The sequence below is a fragment of the Gossypium raimondii genome, chromosome 4 (genome assembly GCF_025698545.1).
Source record: "Gossypium raimondii isolate GPD5lz chromosome 4, ASM2569854v1, whole genome shotgun sequence".
Classification (NCBI taxonomy): domain Eukaryota; kingdom Viridiplantae; phylum Streptophyta; class Magnoliopsida; order Malvales; family Malvaceae; genus Gossypium; species Gossypium raimondii.
This window is the reverse complement of record NC_068568.1, coordinates 37,293,357-37,313,365: the sequence shown is the minus strand read 5'-3', so window position 1 is coordinate 37,313,365 and position 20,009 is coordinate 37,293,357. Positions and strand designations below refer to the sequence as shown.

The 20,009-nt window shown below is 34.5% G+C and overlaps 2 protein-coding genes across 2 annotated transcripts; one reads left to right on the top strand and one right to left on the bottom strand.

Annotated features, from left to right (window-relative positions):
* The first annotated feature begins 2,030 nt into the window (after positions 1–2,030).
* LOC105780879 (cytokinin dehydrogenase 6) lies at positions 2,031–4,458 on the top strand. Its single transcript, XM_012605409.2, has 5 exons — positions 2,031–2,761; positions 2,955–3,082; positions 3,211–3,471; positions 3,564–3,826; positions 3,905–4,458. The coding sequence occupies exons 1-5, from the start codon at positions 2,182–2,184 to the stop codon at positions 4,227–4,229; spliced, it is 1,557 nt and encodes a 518-aa protein (XP_012460863.1). The 5' UTR covers positions 2,031–2,181; the 3' UTR covers positions 4,230–4,458.
* A 2,614-nt stretch (positions 4,459–7,072) lies between these two features.
* Positions 7,073–8,818, bottom strand: LOC105780880 (transcription factor bHLH91). Its single transcript, XM_012605411.2, has 3 exons — positions 7,969–8,818; positions 7,408–7,833; positions 7,073–7,326 (listed from the first exon to the last, which is right to left on the bottom strand). The coding sequence occupies exons 1-3, from the start codon at positions 8,707–8,709 to the stop codon at positions 7,216–7,218; spliced, it is 1,278 nt and encodes a 425-aa protein (XP_012460865.1). The 5' UTR covers positions 8,710–8,818; the 3' UTR covers positions 7,073–7,215.
* Positions 8,819–20,009: the final 11,191 nt, after the last annotated feature.

Sequence of the window (20,009 nt, the reverse complement as noted above, 5' to 3'; positions counted from 1 at the left end):
GTCAGTCAAATTATGCTCATGATGCAATGTGGCGTGGCACAATACAACAAGAAGGCTTTCGTTATAAACAAGTTGTGACAAAAAAAGTTTTCCAAGCTCAAACTTTTGTACGTATAATATTGTATTGATTATAAATAGGTTAAAATATGCCATCAATCCTTATATTTTAAAAGAATTAAGATTTAGTCTATGTACTTAAAAAGTTAAATCTTCTATTTTTTCTATTTTAAAATCTTAATCTAATCATTCATAATTTTCCTTAAGATTTGCTAATTTAGCATGCTAATTAGGTTTCACATAATATGTGACATATGAATGGTAGAAAATAAATATAAAAATTTGATAAATTATGACAGAAAGTACTAATAATATTAATGATTGGATTGAAGTTCCTTGATCTCCATCTGCTGCTTAACTTCACCGCTATGTAATGTCGAGTTTGAAAACTTTTAAGTAGTTACTTAGAGTCTAGAATTCCCTGTATCATTAAAGACTAGGGGTGATTATTCAATCGAGTCGAGTCGAATTGAGTAAAAAATTTCGAGTCAAGTCGAGTCGAATTAACGAATCCTATTATTTATACTTAATGTTGCGTTTACATAGACCGATTATTTCACTAGTAAACGAAGTACAATATTTTTTAACTACATAAACAAATATAAAGAGTTTTGCCTTTTAACTTAATAAGTAAACATTTATCAAAACGACGTAATTTTGCCTTTTAATTTAATGGTTTTGACTTTTAACTTTTGAAAAGATAAACATTTATTAAAACAACGTAATTTTCCTTTTTTTATTCGGATTTTCGGATAACTTGAATTGTGTAATTCATATTCGAGTTAAACTGAAAATTTTAATTTTTTATCCGAGTTAATCCAAATAACTTGATTAACTCAAATAACTCGAACTATTTAATTCAAAATTTAATTTTTTTTATCGAATTTTTCAAGTCGAATCAGATTTTGTTCACGACTAATAAATTTTAGTAGTTTTCACTTTCAAAGGATATCTGATCTCTCACCAACACAAGAAAACTCATACCATATCCATCACAAAACATAGAGTTGGCGCAGGTGAGCATACCCGATACGACACGAATCTGTCCATAATCTACTACGAATGCGTACTCTTGACACTACTTATTTACGGAAGCTAATAATTGCACTTCTCTACTCTCTAATCTAACCTCATCATCCTATTCTATTCTATATCATAAATAACATGTCAAAGCATGCATACACAAACATTTCAATAATTATTATATACCCCATTATAACACCAAAACTATATATTAAATTATGTTATTAGTCCCTGTATTTTTGTAAAATTATAGATTTAATCTCTAAATTTTAATTTATCTTTTTAGTTCTTATACCTTTTAAATTTTAAAATTTCAGTCCACACTAAATAATAACGGTTGAATTCATAAGTTCTATTTTCAAAATCTAATGCGGCAAACATATTGTCATATGTGTAATGACATATCAACTTAATATTTCGATATATTACTTACTAATAATCTAGTTAATGGATTAACAACTATTGTTTGCATCAATATTGAAATTTCAAAATTGAAAAGTATAGGGACTTATAATGATACAACTGGAGAATATTGATTAAATATACAACTATATGCATTGTACAGAACTAGTAATTGAATTTAATTGCTACTATTTAGATTTGGACTAAAATTTTAAAATTCAAAGACTACAAAAACTAAAATTGATCAAATTAAAATATAAGGACTAAATCCACCACTTTTATAAATATAGGGATTAATAGAAGAATTCAACCGAAAATATATAGTAATATATAGTAACAGGACACGGACAAGTTGGGGGGGTGCGGTTGCTACTGTTACAAAAAGTGCAATGATTTTTTTATGTCTTGCGACTCTCTTCAAAGTTGGCGCATGTTAATTTTGCGATGGCTTCTTTTATAAACAAATGAACCCCCAAAAGAAAGAAAAAAAAATCCTAAAACCCTTCCACTCAAACAAAGAAGGCAGTCTTCATACGGATTCCAAGTCAAAACAAGTGAAGGTAGTTTGACTAAGCCACCCAAATCTTCCCCTTTAAATTCTCCCCTCAACTCTTCACTTCCTTGCTTGCCTCTTCCATCCCCTTCTTTCACAGTTGCTCCCACATAGGATAGGCACAACGTACCAATAGGAGACTCAACATGCATTTCTTAAGGAACCTCATCATCTTATTCCTCATCTGCATAGCCATTAAAATCAACCTATGCGTTCCCACCATTCCTTCTTCACTGAAAACACTTCCCATTGATGGTCATTTCGATTTCAAACAAGTTCACCATGCTGCAAAAGATTTTGGCAATAGATATAGTTTCCTTCCTTCGGCTGTTCTACACCCCAAGTCAGCTTCTGATATTGCCACCACGGTAAAGCATATTTGGGAGATGGGTCCTGGTTCACACCTCACAGTTGCAGCTAGAGGGCATGGTCACTCACTCCAGGGCCAGGCACAAGCCCACCGAGGCGTTGTGATCAACATGGAATCGCTTCAAGGACCTAAAATGAAGGTTCACACTGGGAACTTCCCTTATGTGGATGTCTCTGGCAGTGAGCTATGGATTAATATCCTGCATGAAACCTTGAAACATGGGTTGGCACCAAAATCTTGGACGGACTACCTACATTTAACAGTTGGCGGTACTCTTTCCAATGCTGGGATCAGTGGACAGGCATTTCGGCATGGACCACAGATCAGTAATGTTCGCCAACTGGAAGTTGTTACAGGTTTGTTAAAGTAAATTCAAAGACAATCATACGCTGACAAATTTCAACATAAACTAGAGCTGCACAAATTATCATAATATTGACTTTAAAATTGTCTTGTCTGAGCTTCTATCATAATGCATGTTGTATAGTAACATCATAGTAGTATAGTAAATATACCAACCGAAGATGGACTCACTATACTTGAACGCAGGGAAAGGAGAAGTGGTAAATTGCTCAGAGAAGCAGAACAGTGATCTGTTTTACAGCGTTCTCGGAGGACTCGGTCAGTTCGGCATCATAACACGGGCGAGAATATCACTGGAACCAGCACCTAAAATGGTAAAAGAAAAAAAGAGAGGCAACCATTAATTAAGCTAGAAGACAATTCTAATAGTATCTTACTTTAGTTGAAGTTGAAAGTTGAGAGTAGAATACACTGATTATGACTATTGTCCCGTCATGAACAGGTGAAATGGATTAGAGTGCTGTACACAGATTTTGCCACATTTGCCAAGGATCAAGAGATGTTAATATCTGGAGAAAGCACATTCGACTATATTGAAGGATTTGTGATAATAAACAGGACGGGACTCTTAAATAACTGGAGATCCTCCTTCAATTCGAATGACTCAGCGCAAACCAGTCATTTCAAGTCAGATGGAAGAACTCTCTTCTGTCTAGAATTAGCAAAGTACTTCAACCCTGAAGAAATGGCTATAGTAAATCAGGTGAGCCAATTGGACTTCCTAACTTTACCAACTATTAAATTATTGATTAAATTCCATCACTTACACATTTTTTTTTTTAACTATACATGCAGGAAATTATGACTTCATTGTCTCAGCTAAACCATATTCCATCAACACTTTTTCAATCACAAGTTCCATACATTGAGTTTTTAGACAGGGTTCACATTTCCGAGATCAAACTCCGGTCTAAAGGCTTGTGGGAAGTTCCACATCCATGGCTCAATCTTCTCATCCCCAGAAGTAACATCCACATTTTTGCTCAACAAGTGTTTGGCAATATCCTTACAAATACAAGCAATGGCCCCATCCTTATCTACCCGGTGAACAAATCAAAGTAAGAATTCTCAAAATAAAGCAAAAACAATGAATAGTTCATCTCCTAAAGTAGTATTCATAAGTTTCTTAATTACAGATGGGACAACAGAACTTCTGTGGTTTTACCAGAAGAAGATGTTTTCTATTTAGTGGCATTCCTTTCATCTGCAGCACCTTCTTCAACAGGAAGTGATGGCTTAGAGCACATCCTGAATCAGAACAAAAGGATTTTAGAATTATGTGAGATAGATGGTCTTGGGGTAAAGCAATACCTGCCTCACTATTCTACAAATGGAGAATGGAGATCTCATTTTGGCCCACAATGGGAAGCTTTCGTCCACAGGAAATCCACTTACGACCCCTTGGCAATACTTGCTCCTGGCCAAAGAATATTTCAAAAAGCAGCCCCTCTCTCATTATAACATCTATGCTATAACTATTTTATATAAGAAACAAAAAAAGGTTTTGGCTAGAATTGAAATGCATATGCTGCTGCCAACTCATACTACTTAGTGCTTCCCAAATATTATTGACTAGAACTGTAAATGGCAGTGGACAAAAAAATCAATGCCCTAAAGGGGATGTAACATGTAAATACTAAATTGCAAGATAACTCTTAATTATTTTCTATCCAAAGTAGATTTCCTAAAACTGATGAGGAAATTCAAGTAAAGTACTACTATCTCCAACCGCAGAAACATTGAGCATCTAACTTTGTTGAAATTTGGTGCCAATGCCATAACATGCCAAACCGTGCCTTGATGAATGCGCATAACAAATGAGAACTTATTAGTAGTTTGAGAATCAATGAGTGTGAATCTGGGCCGAATGCCTTGAGCAAGCATCTAGGTCCTGAAATCTGAACCACCAGAGAGACCTGCAGACTTTCTTCTCTGGAACTCAGATGCTACATCTTCCCAATCATTTTTATCATTTATGCTAACTTCCACATCATTTTGAGCATGGTAGCCCTGTTGAAAGATTAATTTCTTCGTCGTATTAGTTTGTTGCCATGCTCTAATAATTCCTTGCAATCAGCAATAAAGGGGAAGATATGATTAAGTGAATCAAGATATAGAACTAGCACAATATACAAAGCCGAGAATACATAAAGATTTTGAGAATAGGTATAATCAAATACGTGACATTATATCACTTGGAAACTATATTTGAAACATAGCTTCTGGCTTGACATATCGAAGGGTTTTCTTTTTTGGTTTCGGAGGAGATAAAATGACTAAATTCAAATGGGCAGCCACTTAACTGAAGAAGAAGCTGATTTGGCCCAATAGTTTTTCTTGACTTCTTGCATTCATGGTTTCTCCCCTGTGTTCAGTAAAAACTGCATATAAAGCACCTAATGGAGTATTCTAAAGGTACCTCAATATGGCTTTCACTCTTGGGAAAACTTGATTAGTGTGACTAATGGATCTTCCTGGTTCTCTTGAACTTTATTCGTTTCACATCAGCCGAAAAGGAAAAGATCTTGCCGTTCAGGAGAATCTGGCATCTGATGTCAGAGACATTGTAGCAATGGACTAAATGGTTGCCTTTGCCACAGTTGATTCTTTATTCAATTACTATGCTGCAAAACCGCAATGGTCCAGAATATCTGCCTCCTTTTCTGAAACCACTCAAAAACACTACCGAACCACTTGAAAAAGGATATTTCCTGTGGAACACTTAGGTCCTTTGGCAAAAGAGACTGACCACAAAGAGTATGCATGTAATGGGGGGGTCATAGATGAAAAGTAAGATACTAGATACGTCATTCATTACCGCAATTGATGCTGTATAACCATTCAAAAGGGATTCCTTTCCAAAAGAAGAAAGAAATCATAGTGAAATTAGTCCTAACAACATGATTTTTAAGATGTATCAAGATTCCCATCATGCTTGGACTTCCCTTGCTTGATTTGGGTCGTTATATAAACTTCAAAATTAGAGTGATACCGAGTAAGTTTACCTTGGTATAAAGTTGTGTTTGCATAGAAATATATCTGACTTTGATATAGCCATCTACAGTGACAGTCCCACATGCTCCTTGAAAATCTAGTTTAAAGGTAGGAAAAAAAATCATTTACAATCAAACATTTCATTGACAACTAGGGTAGTGAAGTAGTGATCAGAAATAATCTTGGAACTACAACTGATGATAAGTATCTAACTTTGTAAGAAACAAAAAACAACTCCAGTTGTCATCAATCAGAACCCAAGAATTAGGTCAAGGAACAAAGATTGATACATGATGGACATATCCCAATCAAGTAGTCAATGGAATAGGAGTAGCATGTAAGACTTAGTCCTACTTTCAATGATCACTGAGGACTCAATGAACTGTAAAGGGAAAGCATTCGGCTTTGGTTCTTGGTGTTTTCAGTTCTTATGCAATCTTAAAATGGTGCCTGGTTCATTGGACCGACCTGAAAATACCAAATTTTCACTAAACGGGGCAACCCATACTTGTAGGAGGATATCTGGTTCACTTATTAACAGTCTAGGTAAACCATACAGTAAAAATCTTCTTTGGGTTATGATGACACTATGTGTAGATTTGAAAAGTCATCTCATTGTAATCCGAGAGCAAAATGGATCACCTACCTAAATCCACTACTACAAGGACGATGATGCAATTTGCAACCAGCTTTTAAGTGGATCAGTACTTTCTCTCCATCATGTTGATCTGTAGTTCATTGGGAGGAAAAACAGCCCAATAATGCATTTTTGGGGGTAAAAGCCCAAGAATGCATATGAAAAAATTAAAAACCAAATTTTATAATCAAGTAACAAAACAAAATTCTGTGTTCAACTCCATCACAGCTTGTAATGGTTCTTCTCATTATTAACCCATACACCTGCATGTTCAGTTATCAGTCAAATTCAGTAATATCTGTTGCTTGCAGGCACCTCTGCAATTCTGAAGGTACTACAGGGGGAAAAAATCGCCACTAACATCCACTTCATCACCCAATGGCATTTCATTTGAATGAAACTCAGAAACCCAAAAACAAAGAGACCCAATTTTAATACATCAATGATAAACATCCTCACTTCTACAACTGGTTGCTTACACAGATTAGATAGTTTAGATTAAAATTTGTCTAATATTTATCTCGTGTTTTATTTCTTTCTGTTAATTTCTCAAGTGAAGACCCTAAGTGTAATAATCCATGTCGGAGTAAAGGAAACTAAGCAGTAGCCATCACAACAAATTTCGTTACTAATATAACCACATCCACTGCATATATATTTTCAGTGCTGCTGATTGCTGACAATAAAATAGCATTATCAAATCCTTAATAATAATAATCAAAGTAATATGTGATGATAACCGAACAATTGAAGCTACTTTATTTCCCTAGAAAACATAGATAGACATAAATATGAAACTCTTCCTTCACTGAAAAACTAGAGACAAGTGCTACTGGTTGGTGGAGCAGCTGCTGCATCCTGTTTATCCACCACATTAATGAGCTTGTTGGCTATGGCACTTGCATAAACAGAAGAGCCTTCATATATCTGCATCAAGTGGAATTAATTACTGTAAAAATACTAATATGTTCAAAATGTCAAAAGCAATGTAAATAAGGGAGTAATTACCTTGGTGTTGAAGAGAAAGCTGTAGTAGTCACCAATGTTGCCACCGGCAACATGGTGGAGATCCAACTGAAGCTCATCGAGGAGTCTGGACACAAACAGCAAGCAGTTAATCTTCTTTCTTTGAACAAGTTTGATTGTAACTTCATCATCAATAAGGCGTACATCAACCTCAGAATTCTTGGACTTCCTCTGAAGCCAAGAGCTCCTCAAGCAAGTGTTATAGCATTGGTCTGGATCACCTAGACCTAGAAGCTTGCACCCGCCATCCCCTGCATCAGCAGCACTAGCTGTCTCTTCGGTCTTAAGCCTCTTGCTCCTGTCTTGGCCGCACCTCTTTTTCTCCACCACTAATTTAAGCTCACGAACAGTTCTAAGAAGCTCTTTGATGTAATCTATAGCATCTCCAACTATAGACGCCCTATCATTCTTGGTTGTACGCGATGAAAATGTGTTTCCCAACGCCAAACAAACATAAAAAGCACCAGAAGGATGAATTTTTTTTTTTAGTCCTTATCATTGAAGAAAGAAAGACCAGTTATAAAAGTGGTTAAATGTACGTACCTTAGTGGGGCTAGGGACCATTGTCCTCAAAGCCTGGAACTTGTCATTGAGATGAACTCTCCTTTCTCTCTCCGTTGCAAAGTGTTTGGTGGTTTTGCCAGCTTTATCTCTGCCTTTGGCATGGGCAGCCATAGAGATGTCCCTAGTGAACTCGAGAATCCCATTGTCCCCATCATGATAAAGCTCTTTCTCATCAGCTGGCAGGGTGTATCCATGCGGCAGAGATTGCAGCAACTCCCTGAAGACAGGAGGCTGAGGAGTGAGGTTAAGATGGAAAAGTGGGTCACAGACAACAGAGGAGGCAGAGTCGCTTTTGAAGGAAATGGAGGAATTGGGGAGAAAAGCGCATTTAGGTGGTAAATGGAAAAGGTTGAGAAGGTCAGGTGTGGGAGGGTAAGCGGCTTCTGGGGATGAAGAAGATAGCAACATATTGAAACTTTGGTGGTCAGCCGCATCCCAGTTGGATTGTTCATAGGAAAGCTCCGGACGGATGAAATGGGAATTGGTGGTGGTGGTGTCAAGCAAATGATGCTGTTGGATTTCCATTTGAACAGCGGTGGAGGCATCTTCTTCTTCAAGCTGGTGATGGTTGTAAGAAGAGAGATTGAGATTGTCTTCCAAAATGTCGTGAGTTTGGGTGGTAGTGCCATCAGGGCTAGGCAGCCCCCCCATGACCATGAGTGCATGCCAATGTGTCATGGAGTACTGGGGATCAAAGCAACCACTCTCCTGCAAATTCATTGTATTTCTTCTTTTGGCCTTTAAATTAATTAATTGATATTCATAAAGAAAAGGAATGGTAAATATAATAAAAGTGTGGAAGGTGGGATAGCTTAGAAGAGAGAGTCAAGACCTGGGTTTGATAATTGATTAGAGTCTGAGTAGAAGGAAGGTTGTTACATGTTATGTCATGCCATCAATGGGGTCCTTTCACAATCATCATATGATATTAATCCCTTTTTTTCATTCACTTATTATTATGGAATTCTATTTTATTTATTATATGTGTCAGAAATTATTTCTTAAATTAAGTTTTTTTTTTAAGATACGTACACACTTAGACTCTCCAACAATCTTGTTATTTCTTTCAAATTTTCTATAGGAAAAATAGTCAAACACATTGCCAATTAAGGGCTAGTTTTTCATTGCTTTTGAAAAATGCTGTAGAAAAGCACTTTTGAGAAGTGCTTTTTAAAAGTTTGGTTTAAAATTTGAGTGTTTAGCATTGCTGTCAAAAAGTGTTTTTGAGAAATAAATTGTCCATTTTAGACATGCTTTTATCAAGTAACAAATATGCATTTAAATAATATTTAAATTAGTTAATATTATTATATTTTAGTAAGAATATAAAAAAATTATTATAACTTGTTGTTAATATGTTAATATATGAAATATAAATTTTAAATATTTTAAGCAATAAATATTAATTATTTATAAAATTTAATTAGAATATATAAACTATATTTTAAATATTTAAATATAACCATTAAATATTTGTAATTAGTATTTTAAAAAATATTTCTATTTTTAATTAATGATTTTAACACATTTGTAATTAAGCACCAAGAAAAAAAAAGGAAAATATTATGTTATTAGAGGGGTGAAAAAGTAATTAAGCACCAAAAGTGCTTTTGGGAGAGGAAAAGCTGAAATTTTTAGCTTCTCCTTTTCAGAAGTGATTTTCAAAAGCACTTCTGAAAAGCTAAAAATTTTAGCCAAAAGTAGCTTGTTCTTCACAGCTTTTCTTCCAAAAGTGCTTTTGGAGTCAGAAGTGTTTTTTTTAAGCAATGAAGAACTGGCTCTAAGTCGTTAATATGGTAAAGTGTTCAACTTAATTTTGTTTGATGGCCAAAAAAATTGTTTTAATTTTTAATTTGTGTAGAAATATTTTTAAGATTTTTCAAAATTTAATAGTATTCTTTTTGTGCTATTTTCAACACCCGCAAGATCGAGTTCTTCAAATTCAACATAATTTAAAATTCTCAAAGCCCAATGGTTGGATAGTAGAACACTTGAGGGATGACAATTTACATGTGGCAACTTCGACGGTGAAGTTCTATATCATTTCGGAGTTGGTGGCCGCATTGATGGAAAGATGTAGGCTATAGACATTTAGTTTCCATTTCCATGTGAGGAAGCAATCATTAGTCTTAAAGATGTCATTTTAATAATTGACCTTTCGATCGACAAGGATGGGGTGATCAAACTTAGTGGCATCGACACAATGTACGAGTGTTGTTGATTGTTGGGTGCTATGTTGTCGAGGGAGATACCATAGAAGGATTTAGATAGGTGACGAGTGAAGTGCACATGGTTGAATAACCTTGTCAAACAGGCCCCTCCTTCACACCCAACCATAGAGGAGATAGATTGATACACCAAGACTTTGATGCTTTGGATGGTTGGAGGGATGTTGTTTCCAGACAAGTCTTGCAATAAAGTCCATTTAATGTATTTTCCTCTACCAAACAATTTTAAGGAGGTCGAGAGATTGGTCAGTTAGGGTTCTACTACCTTGGCATATTTATATAGGGTAGTCCATGAACTGATCAACAAAGTAAACGGATTTTGCTTGCTATTGCAAACATAGTCTTAGATACAAACATTGTGGTTAATGCCCATCACTTATTAGACGTGGGAGTTCCCTCTTATTAGAAGGTAAAAATATCATACTATAAAATATCTTAATATGTGTTTTAGTAGAACCAGTTAAATCCTTACCCAATTTTATTCAATATTGGAATAAGTTTAGCAATTGGTTGGACCACACCTACTATAGGAGAGACTTTATGTGTATGCATTGAGAAATCGATCAACAAGCCGATGAGAAGGTATGTTGATGTTGTATTGAAATTCAATGAAATCCAGTATATATGTTAACAAATAATCAGTAATTGTATATTTTTACAGTTTCAATTGATGTTATACCTAGAGAATGAGATGTTGCCACCCTATTGATGATTGTTTTACAATATAATGTGTTATCCAGAGCTCAAATAGCAATCACTTCTTTCCACATTGTGGAGTGGCAACACCCTATTTGGGTGAAACGATAGTTCGAGCTCGTCTAATATATTCCAAGAGATGCCTAGAACATTAATCAAATTTGGAGGATAGATCTGAAGGGGAAAGATCAATATTGGATAGCAGAGCATACAAATTGGGTCTAGATCTAAGGCTGCCAACTGAGCTGAGCATATATGGGGAGATTATTGTTAGGATCTAGTGCCTTAAGTTTAGCATATTCGTCAATTTATACTTGTAATATTTTGAATAGATTGGTTTAAATAAAATTCCATTATACATTAATATAATTTGTATATGTCCTCAATGATTTTTGCATACAAAGCAAAATGTAAACAAATATTGGCTCATTGATTACCTAATGTGTAACACCCCTTACCCGACTCGATCGCCGGAACAACTACATGTCAATCAATCAACATAAAAGAATTTATACATGTAATCAAATGTTAACCCAATTTAAAATATAATAAACAATCATTTTTGGGTCTTAATCGAGCTTACGAAAGCTCAGTACTGTCCTGGGGTCGAACCAAGACTAAACTTAAAATTTTCAAAACATAACTAAACTTCAAAATATATGTGGTAGGTATTGCGATATTTAGGTTTTGGTATCGCGATTTCAAAGACAGTAGTCAAACTCCTTAACCTAAGGACCAAATTGCAAAGCTTCCAAAATTAAACGGGGTGGATATCGTGACATCAAAGATAGGTTATTGCGATACCAGAAACATACTACTAAGTCCTTATTTCTGGAAAAATGCATACTTTGGTATCTATTTCAATACTTTCACACTATCTGAACATTTTGTGCATAGATGCCTAACTTTTCATGCACCTTAACACTTCAAACATATACCAAAACAAATGCAAATAACCATATTCAAACTCATACCAACTTATACCCCCTATTCAACCATTAAATATATCATTCCATTAACAATACATACATGTCAAAAATTAACCAAATGCTAACTATGTCAATACCAATTCCATATTTAAATATGCCATTTCAAATGCCACATACATTTTACAAACCATTTACCAAAACATACCATTTTAACACGGCATTAACATTTCCAAAATCAAGCATTGGAAAGGTTTCAAACTATTCCAATATTCAAGGTTAACAAATACATAACACCTATATACATGCCACAATTTTGGACTTTAAACAACAACAAAAAAAATCTACCTATTCGTAAACGAGATAGTATGAGCTTTAGGATGATCTAGTTGACAAGTTCCACAAGGTGAAAATCTATAAGGAAAAGGAGGCAACAGGGTAAGCATATTGAATTCTTAGTAAGTTTATAGGTATTAAACAAAAACTTGCCTCATTTTGCAATTTAATGCAACAAGTTACTTAGCTTGGCAAATTTTGCCTAAACATAACAAATTACATATCAATAAGGTGAGTTTAACATATAACCATATTTTCATGAACAACACCTACGAGAAAGCCTGTTAATTGATCGAGGACATGGCGATGAACCCATACATGTGGCCTAACGAGTGCTTTTCTTATAGCTAGAAGTCGGCAATGGGTAAGGTGGTCAAGGAAAATGACAAATATCAACAAATTTTGGAGAAATTACATTGTCTAAATACCAATGTTAAGCCATCAATGAATGATGCCACTCAAAGCTACACGTCATACTTAGAGACCCAATTAGAGGAAGTGAATTATTTGGGTAATAAGGGTGGAAATCCCTATTCAAATATGTATAACCCTAGTTGGAAAGACCATTCAAATCTAATGTGGGGAGGCAACCAAGGTAACAGAAACTCAACTCTAAATTGACAAAACCCTCCATATCAACCATCTCCTTTGCATAGATCTTATGAGAGATCCATGGGTAATGACCACATTGGTTATGGTCAACGCTTGGACCGAATTGAAAATGAGATGCAACTCATGAGGTCCGACATTCAACACGTAAAGATCAAATATGCGCAAACTCGTACCACTATGGCCAAGTTAAAGAAAGAGATGTGTAATTGATCTATTGTAATTTGGTGGAGCAAATTAAACTAGTTTTCACACTTTAGGAGCCTGAACACAAACATTTTGGTTACGTTTTTGCAATTTTAGTTACATCTAATGAAATGTGTAATTTGAGTCTTTTATTGACCTTAGGGGCCGAATGAGGCCTAAGTGTGAGCTAATATACTTTGTAAGCGTACAGGAGACCCTTAGAAGGTGTACTAACTCGATATTGGTCGCTGTGTTGCAACACAAAGAGCTGGATGTCGCAACATAGGAAGAAAAATAGAGGAATTTCAAGACAACCTTTAGTGTCGTAGCACAGCTTAGGGATGTCGTGACACACCTTTGAAGACACCTTAAAGATGAAGCATACTGCCCTCGGTGTGGCACGACATCACCTTTGTACGGGAAATAATTACGAGTAAGGAGCATTTTGGTCTGTACAATCAAACATTAAGCACGAGGATGGAGGTTGACCTAGGGTTAAGGACGATGACCACTCTAAAGCCTATAAATAGGCTCATTTACCACATGTTATGGAAAGCTTTGATATTGAATAGTTTTCTTCCTAGTTTTAGTCTTCAGTTTTTCTCTTTTCCTAGACTTTAGGTTTATTTCAGTTTTTGTTCTTTACTTTGTGGAAGAAATCAGATTTGTGAAACGTGATCAACCTTTGTGAGAATTCAACATTCAATTCTAATATAAATCAAGCTTCTTCTATAGTTTATATTCTTGAATTATTGTTCATCCCTATTCTATATATCAAGTCTATATTGTTTGTGAGATCCATGAGGAACTAATCCTCTTGTGGGGGATTAGCGAGTGAATGTATGATTAATGAACTGTTTTATAAGGTTCTCTTAACTGGCTAGCTGTTTAGGATAGGAAGAACTTAAACCCTAGGCCTCACAACCCTAGGAAGTCATAAACGTGGGAACTAAACCAAAATTGGTATAGCCTATCTGTGAACACCTTAACCCTAATCCGGTCTAGACTATAAGGTCAAGAGATAAGTAGCTCTTGCAAAATTTTATTTTAGTGGAAGATCGGAAGATCCTGCTGAGATATCAACTAGTTAATTGAACAAGAAAACTTAAAGTGATAGTTGATTATGACTGTCGAAGCAAGCTAATCACCTATGCTCAGATTTGATAAATTTACTATTTGATTTCTCATTATTTCTTTATTTTTTTTTGTTTATTTTTAGTATTTAAGAATCCTAAAAACATTTTTTTATTTAATCGTAATATAATTCATCTAAAGTACTAATTAGATCTATTTACACTTAGGTTAGAGTTAATTTAGTGATTGCCTCCCTTGGATACGATCCTCGGAGTACTCATCTACTCCGTTGTAACTATATTGCAACCTGACCCGTATACTTGCAAACACCGCTTCTTTATATATTTTGTGTAGGATTTCTACTCTGGACATTGGTACATCTGGAGACGGTCAAGTTGTTGGCACTATTGCCGGGGAGGCACCGCCACTAGTTTAATTTTGATTTTTGCATATTGATAGAATAATTAGGAAATTCTTAAATTATAGATATGATTTTATTTTCTTATATTTACTAATTTCTTCTTTTTTGGTTTAGTGTATAACTCGTAGTAAGGGAATACCTATAGAGCCAGTCATTGATCCAAAAAGAATAATTCGTAGGAATCGTCGACAGAAAACAATAAATGCAGAACCAACCAGCTGCTGCAGGTAGTTTAGCACCACGAGAAACTTCATTGTTCGACAAAGCTAACAATAACAACTTAGAAGATCCACAACCACCACAACTACCCGCAAACATTAATGTGGCGCGTAACAAAAGAACTCTAAGGGAATATGCGCTACCGAATCTAGATATGGTTCAAGAGAGTATTGATGCAGTCGTAAACCAACTAAAAATCCGACAAAGGCAAGTGCACCTATCAATTAATAGTATAGCTACGATGATCAAAGATATTGTTCCCACGATGATTAAAAGTACTAGTAATTACTGTCTTTCTATTATTTAACCGAAAAATTGGAGTGATTGATTAAAACTAAAATTAACTAAATTAATTAACTAAAGAACACAACAAAGAACAAATCAGGAAAATAAACGATTAACAACCAAGAAGCGAGACAATACCCAAGAAAGAATCCACCTAGATTTCATTTGTCATTGTCAATCTGAATTAAACAATTTCTTCCTTAGTATCTTAATTTGTAGAAATCCCTAAATTATGCTAATATCTCTTTTGAGAATAAGAGCAACTAACTCTAGGTTGATTAATTGAAATTTCTTTCAAATTAAAACTCCTATTATCACATTAACTTGATCTATGGATCCTCTTATTAGATTTGACTCTAATCCGGTAGATTTATGCCGTCCTATTTCTACGATTACATGCAACTCCACTCAATTATGCTAGATCTACTCTTAAACATGGTCTATTCCTCATCTAATTCAAGCACATCAAACATGGATTAATAGTCTAGAAATATTAAACCAAGAATTAAGCACACATAATTGAGAACAAGATCCAAGCTTTTATTGTGTAAAACAGAAATTAAAAGACAGAATCCATCCTATGGTATATCTCCCTAGGTATTTAGAAAATTAGTTCATAATCGCAAATAAAAACATCTAAAAGACAATATAACCACAAGAAACAAAGAAACTCATAATAAACTTCAAAGAAATCAAAAGGAGATCTTCAATATTAATGAGAATCTGCTTTAGAGTCGGCTTCAATGGTATTTTTCGGGTTTTTTTCTTGAATATTCTATGACGACTTATTCCTCTATTCTTATATTTGTCATGTATAGGTTTTAAAAGGCCCAAAAACCTTAAAATTACGTTTTTCTGTGAATTTGGAGCACGATTCACGATTTCCACACGGTCTAGCACATGGCCGTGTGGCAGTCCATGTGGATCACACGGCCTTATGTCTAGCTTGTGCTGAATGACCCAGTTCGTGTCGCTCCTGAAACTTGTTCTGATTTTCCAATTTTCACTCGTTTTTCTCTCCTTTTGCTCCCAAATGCTCTCCTAAGGATAGAAACTGAATTTAAAGGATTAGAAGCATAAAATTCACCATTTTAAATCGAATAATCATCCAAAAATGCATTAAGAATGAGGCTAAAACATGTTACTTTTGGCAATTATCAAATATCCCCACACTTGAGTGTTTGCTTGTCCTCAAGCAAAATCCTCAATCCATATTCAAATTAAATTTTCTCAATTTTTCATTTTCATCAATAATGTTTCAAGATAATTCGCAAACAATCATGCATTGAAAATTCAACCAAAAGGACACTAAAGATTCAAGCAATCCAAGCCGAAATTTTTAAAGCACAAAAATGTAGGTGTCTCCCCTTATCTAAATAATTACATTAAATTCAAAATCAACAAGAATTGACATCCTCACTCAAGACCACTCAAAGCACTCAAAGTGTTTAAGGTTCAAATATTACGCATTCAACAGTTGAACGAGAAATGTTATTACCATAAGCTTGCTTGAAAATCAAATCTCCACCACTATAAAATGAGATGACACACCAATCAAGAAGTCTTTAAAAGGTTGTAATGGGGCTTAGGTTAAGGGTATGGAAAAAGTCAGAAAAGTCAGTTATAATCGAGATCGAGTTGATAAGTTACCAAACTAGAAAAATAACCAGTTGTTAAATTAAAAGAATTTACATCAAAAAGAATAATCACAAATGGAAACGAGCTTGTCAAAAGAATATGAAACTAATTATTCAAGCTCAATCAATTTTTTTATGTTTTTTTATTTTGTTTTGTTTTTTTATTTCAATTTCTTTTTCTTTTTTTTTTTGAGAACAAAGAAATAAAATTCAGAAATTTTAAAAAAATTGAAACATAGTTAGGCAACTAACCAAATCAAATCTCGATAAAAAGAGAGTCAATAAAAATGATACATTTACAACATAGATTTGGGTTAAGGGTTAACATTAACGTGTTAAAAAATGTTAGGATCAATAGGGTTTACTAGGGGTTAACACAACAATTAAGGTGGTTAAAGGTTAAATGGGTTAAATCCTAAGTGCCTCTATCATCTCAGTATATCAAATCAATAATGTGGTCTTGACATGTATAATCGAAGCAATTTTAGAATAACAAATTAAGTCGACATACTTTCAACCAAAAATAAAATGAGCATGAATAAATATATGCTCTATAGGCTCAAAGGCTCACTAAAAATTAAGGTTTTGATGTCAATTTGCAAATTTAAAATTTTAAGATAATACTTCAATTTAGGGAGAGAACCTGGAATAATAATTTCTGAAAAACAACTTTTCATACTTGACTCTCTCGTGTCTCAAATTATAAATCACACAATATACAAAAATCCACAAATTAATCCAAAACAACATCAATAAAAATTTCAAATAAAAATTCACTTTAATGGAGGGTATGAGAAAATTACTTAAACACAATAAATAATATAGGGATTTTATCACATAAGTATATAAACAACCTCTCTACACTTAAGATGTACATTGTCTTCAATGTACAAATAGATATAATTACAAAACAAACATAATATCAAAAGAGAGGGAGAGAATTGAAACTGCCTTGAATTTGGATGAAATCGCCAGAATAGTGGAACCTGAAATCATGGGTAAGTCTAAATGAAGTGCATGTTTCCAAGCAAACTAATGATAAGATAAAAAAAATAATAATATAAAGAGATTACAATTCGAATAAAAACAACCATCAAAATAATAAAAATAACAACATAGTTCAAAATAAAAATAAAATAAAGAAGTCTCACAAATAAAAACAAAAATACAATTGAAAATAAAAATAAATAAATCAATAAAATGAAAACAACTTAGAGATCGTCATTGTGAGTGGTGTCGGGATTGTAAGGCGCAGGATCGGGTGGAGAAATATATAAATACTGGCAGATCTGCTGCAAATATGCCTTAGTGGTATCGATTCATGCTGACTGCTGCTGCTAAGTACGAGAAATATCGTTGTGTGTGATCAAATGCGTAGGTGCAGCAGTAAAGTGGCTCGGAGGAGGAGTGGGAATAGGTCGTACTGGTGGTGGGATATCATCGTCTAGGTGCTCATCATCCTCGTGCTGCTGAGTTACTTGTAGTAACACATACTAATCACCGAAAGGCTCGGGTTGACGAGCGACCATCCTCATGTGTTTTATGATATTTAAACCTTGTGGTGTCATGTCCCTAATGAAAGTAAGAGTACCAATCTGCTTGGGGGTCTCGAGGAGACCGAAGTGATGAGCCAAGCTGTGATATGTAGACCCATACAGAGAGGTCCTCTCCGTGACCACTTACTCTGATTACACCAAAAGAGTTAGCGATTGACTCGGCGGTGTATGAATAATATCCATTGTTCCGAAAGTCAGTGGTTTGTTCCCACAGGAGTTCCCTCCACCATTTTGCATCAAACCACAGCTTTAGAGGTCTTGTACCTCTCTTGACATGCTTGCCCCTCATGTAATTGCATGAGGTGCTGAATCATATCATAGGCAACCATATCCTCATATTGCTTGTGAAGCTCAAGAGTCATAGTGGCAAACATTAGACATCTTATGTCTAACATGTCATCAAAAGGCTTCTTATAAGCATCCTTGTCAGCTCTAGAGGCATTAGCTCCTGGTTCATTAGGAATAGGTTCTTCAATGACATATAATTTCCATTCTTGTTTGAGGACAATCCTCAAGTTACAGAATCGGTCAAGGAAGTTCAAGCCATTCAACTTGTTCTTTAATGATATCTTTCCATTAACAATGCATACATGTTAACAATTAACCAAATGCTAACTATGTTAATACCAATTCCATATTCAAATATGCCTTTTCTACTGCCATACATATTACAAACCATTTACCAAAACATACCATTTCAACAAGGCATTAACATTGCCAAAATCAAGCATGAAAGGTTTTGAACTATGACAATAATCAAGGTTAATAAATACATAACACCTATATACATGCCACAATTTAGCACTTTAAACAAACAAGAAACTACTGATTTGCAAACAAGATAGTGTAAGCTTTAGGATAATCTGCTTGACACATTTCGCAATGTGACAATCTACAAGGAAAGGAAGGAAACAGGGTAAGCATATTGAATGCTTAGTAAGTTCATAGGCATTAAACAAAAACTTACCTCATTTTACAATTTATGCAACAAGCTACTTAGCTTGGCAAAGTTTACCTAAACATAGTAAATCACATATCAATAAGGTGAGTTTAACATATAACCACATCAAATGGAAATTCAAACATATATCAATCTATTTCAATACCATTCTCATAATCAAATCAACATTTAACCAATTGGATATCAAACTCATATAATTCCATTTTCATTTTCACTTTTCATATCCATTTTAGCCCGATGAACTCAAGTGGATAGATTTGAATACACGAGTAACTACACTATACCAGATTGTTCGCTCGAGTAGTAACTACACCACACCAGGGCACCTAAGTGCAAAACTCGTAGGCAATCATTCGTATAATTGTATAACAATACATCCCTCCACCACACTAGGGTCTCTATAGAGACAAAAAGTATTCGATGATCCACAACAAATGTTGGATCCCAATATAATCAATAATAATCTTCATATAATTAGTTATCCGGTGCATTCACATATCCCGTACAAGTGCGCATATAAACCTATTGGCATGCCAATCGTACAGTATCCTATCATTTACTTCACTCACTTGGGCATCGTTAACACATATAATCATTTCTTTACAATTTAATCCATGTTTCACCTTTTGCACCAAATCACAAACAATTCAAATTACAACTAAACATTCACATATTCATAATTCAATTGCATAAGAATTTAAATGTAATCATAACATATGAACTTACCGAAAATTTAGCAATTAAGTTGGAACTTCAAGGATTATTCAACAATTTTTTCTTTTCCCTAATTATTTCTAATTTGATCTAATTCTCGATCTATACAATGATTCAGTTCAATTCATCAAGACCAAAAATTTTATAACATTTCGTAATATGAATGAACCAA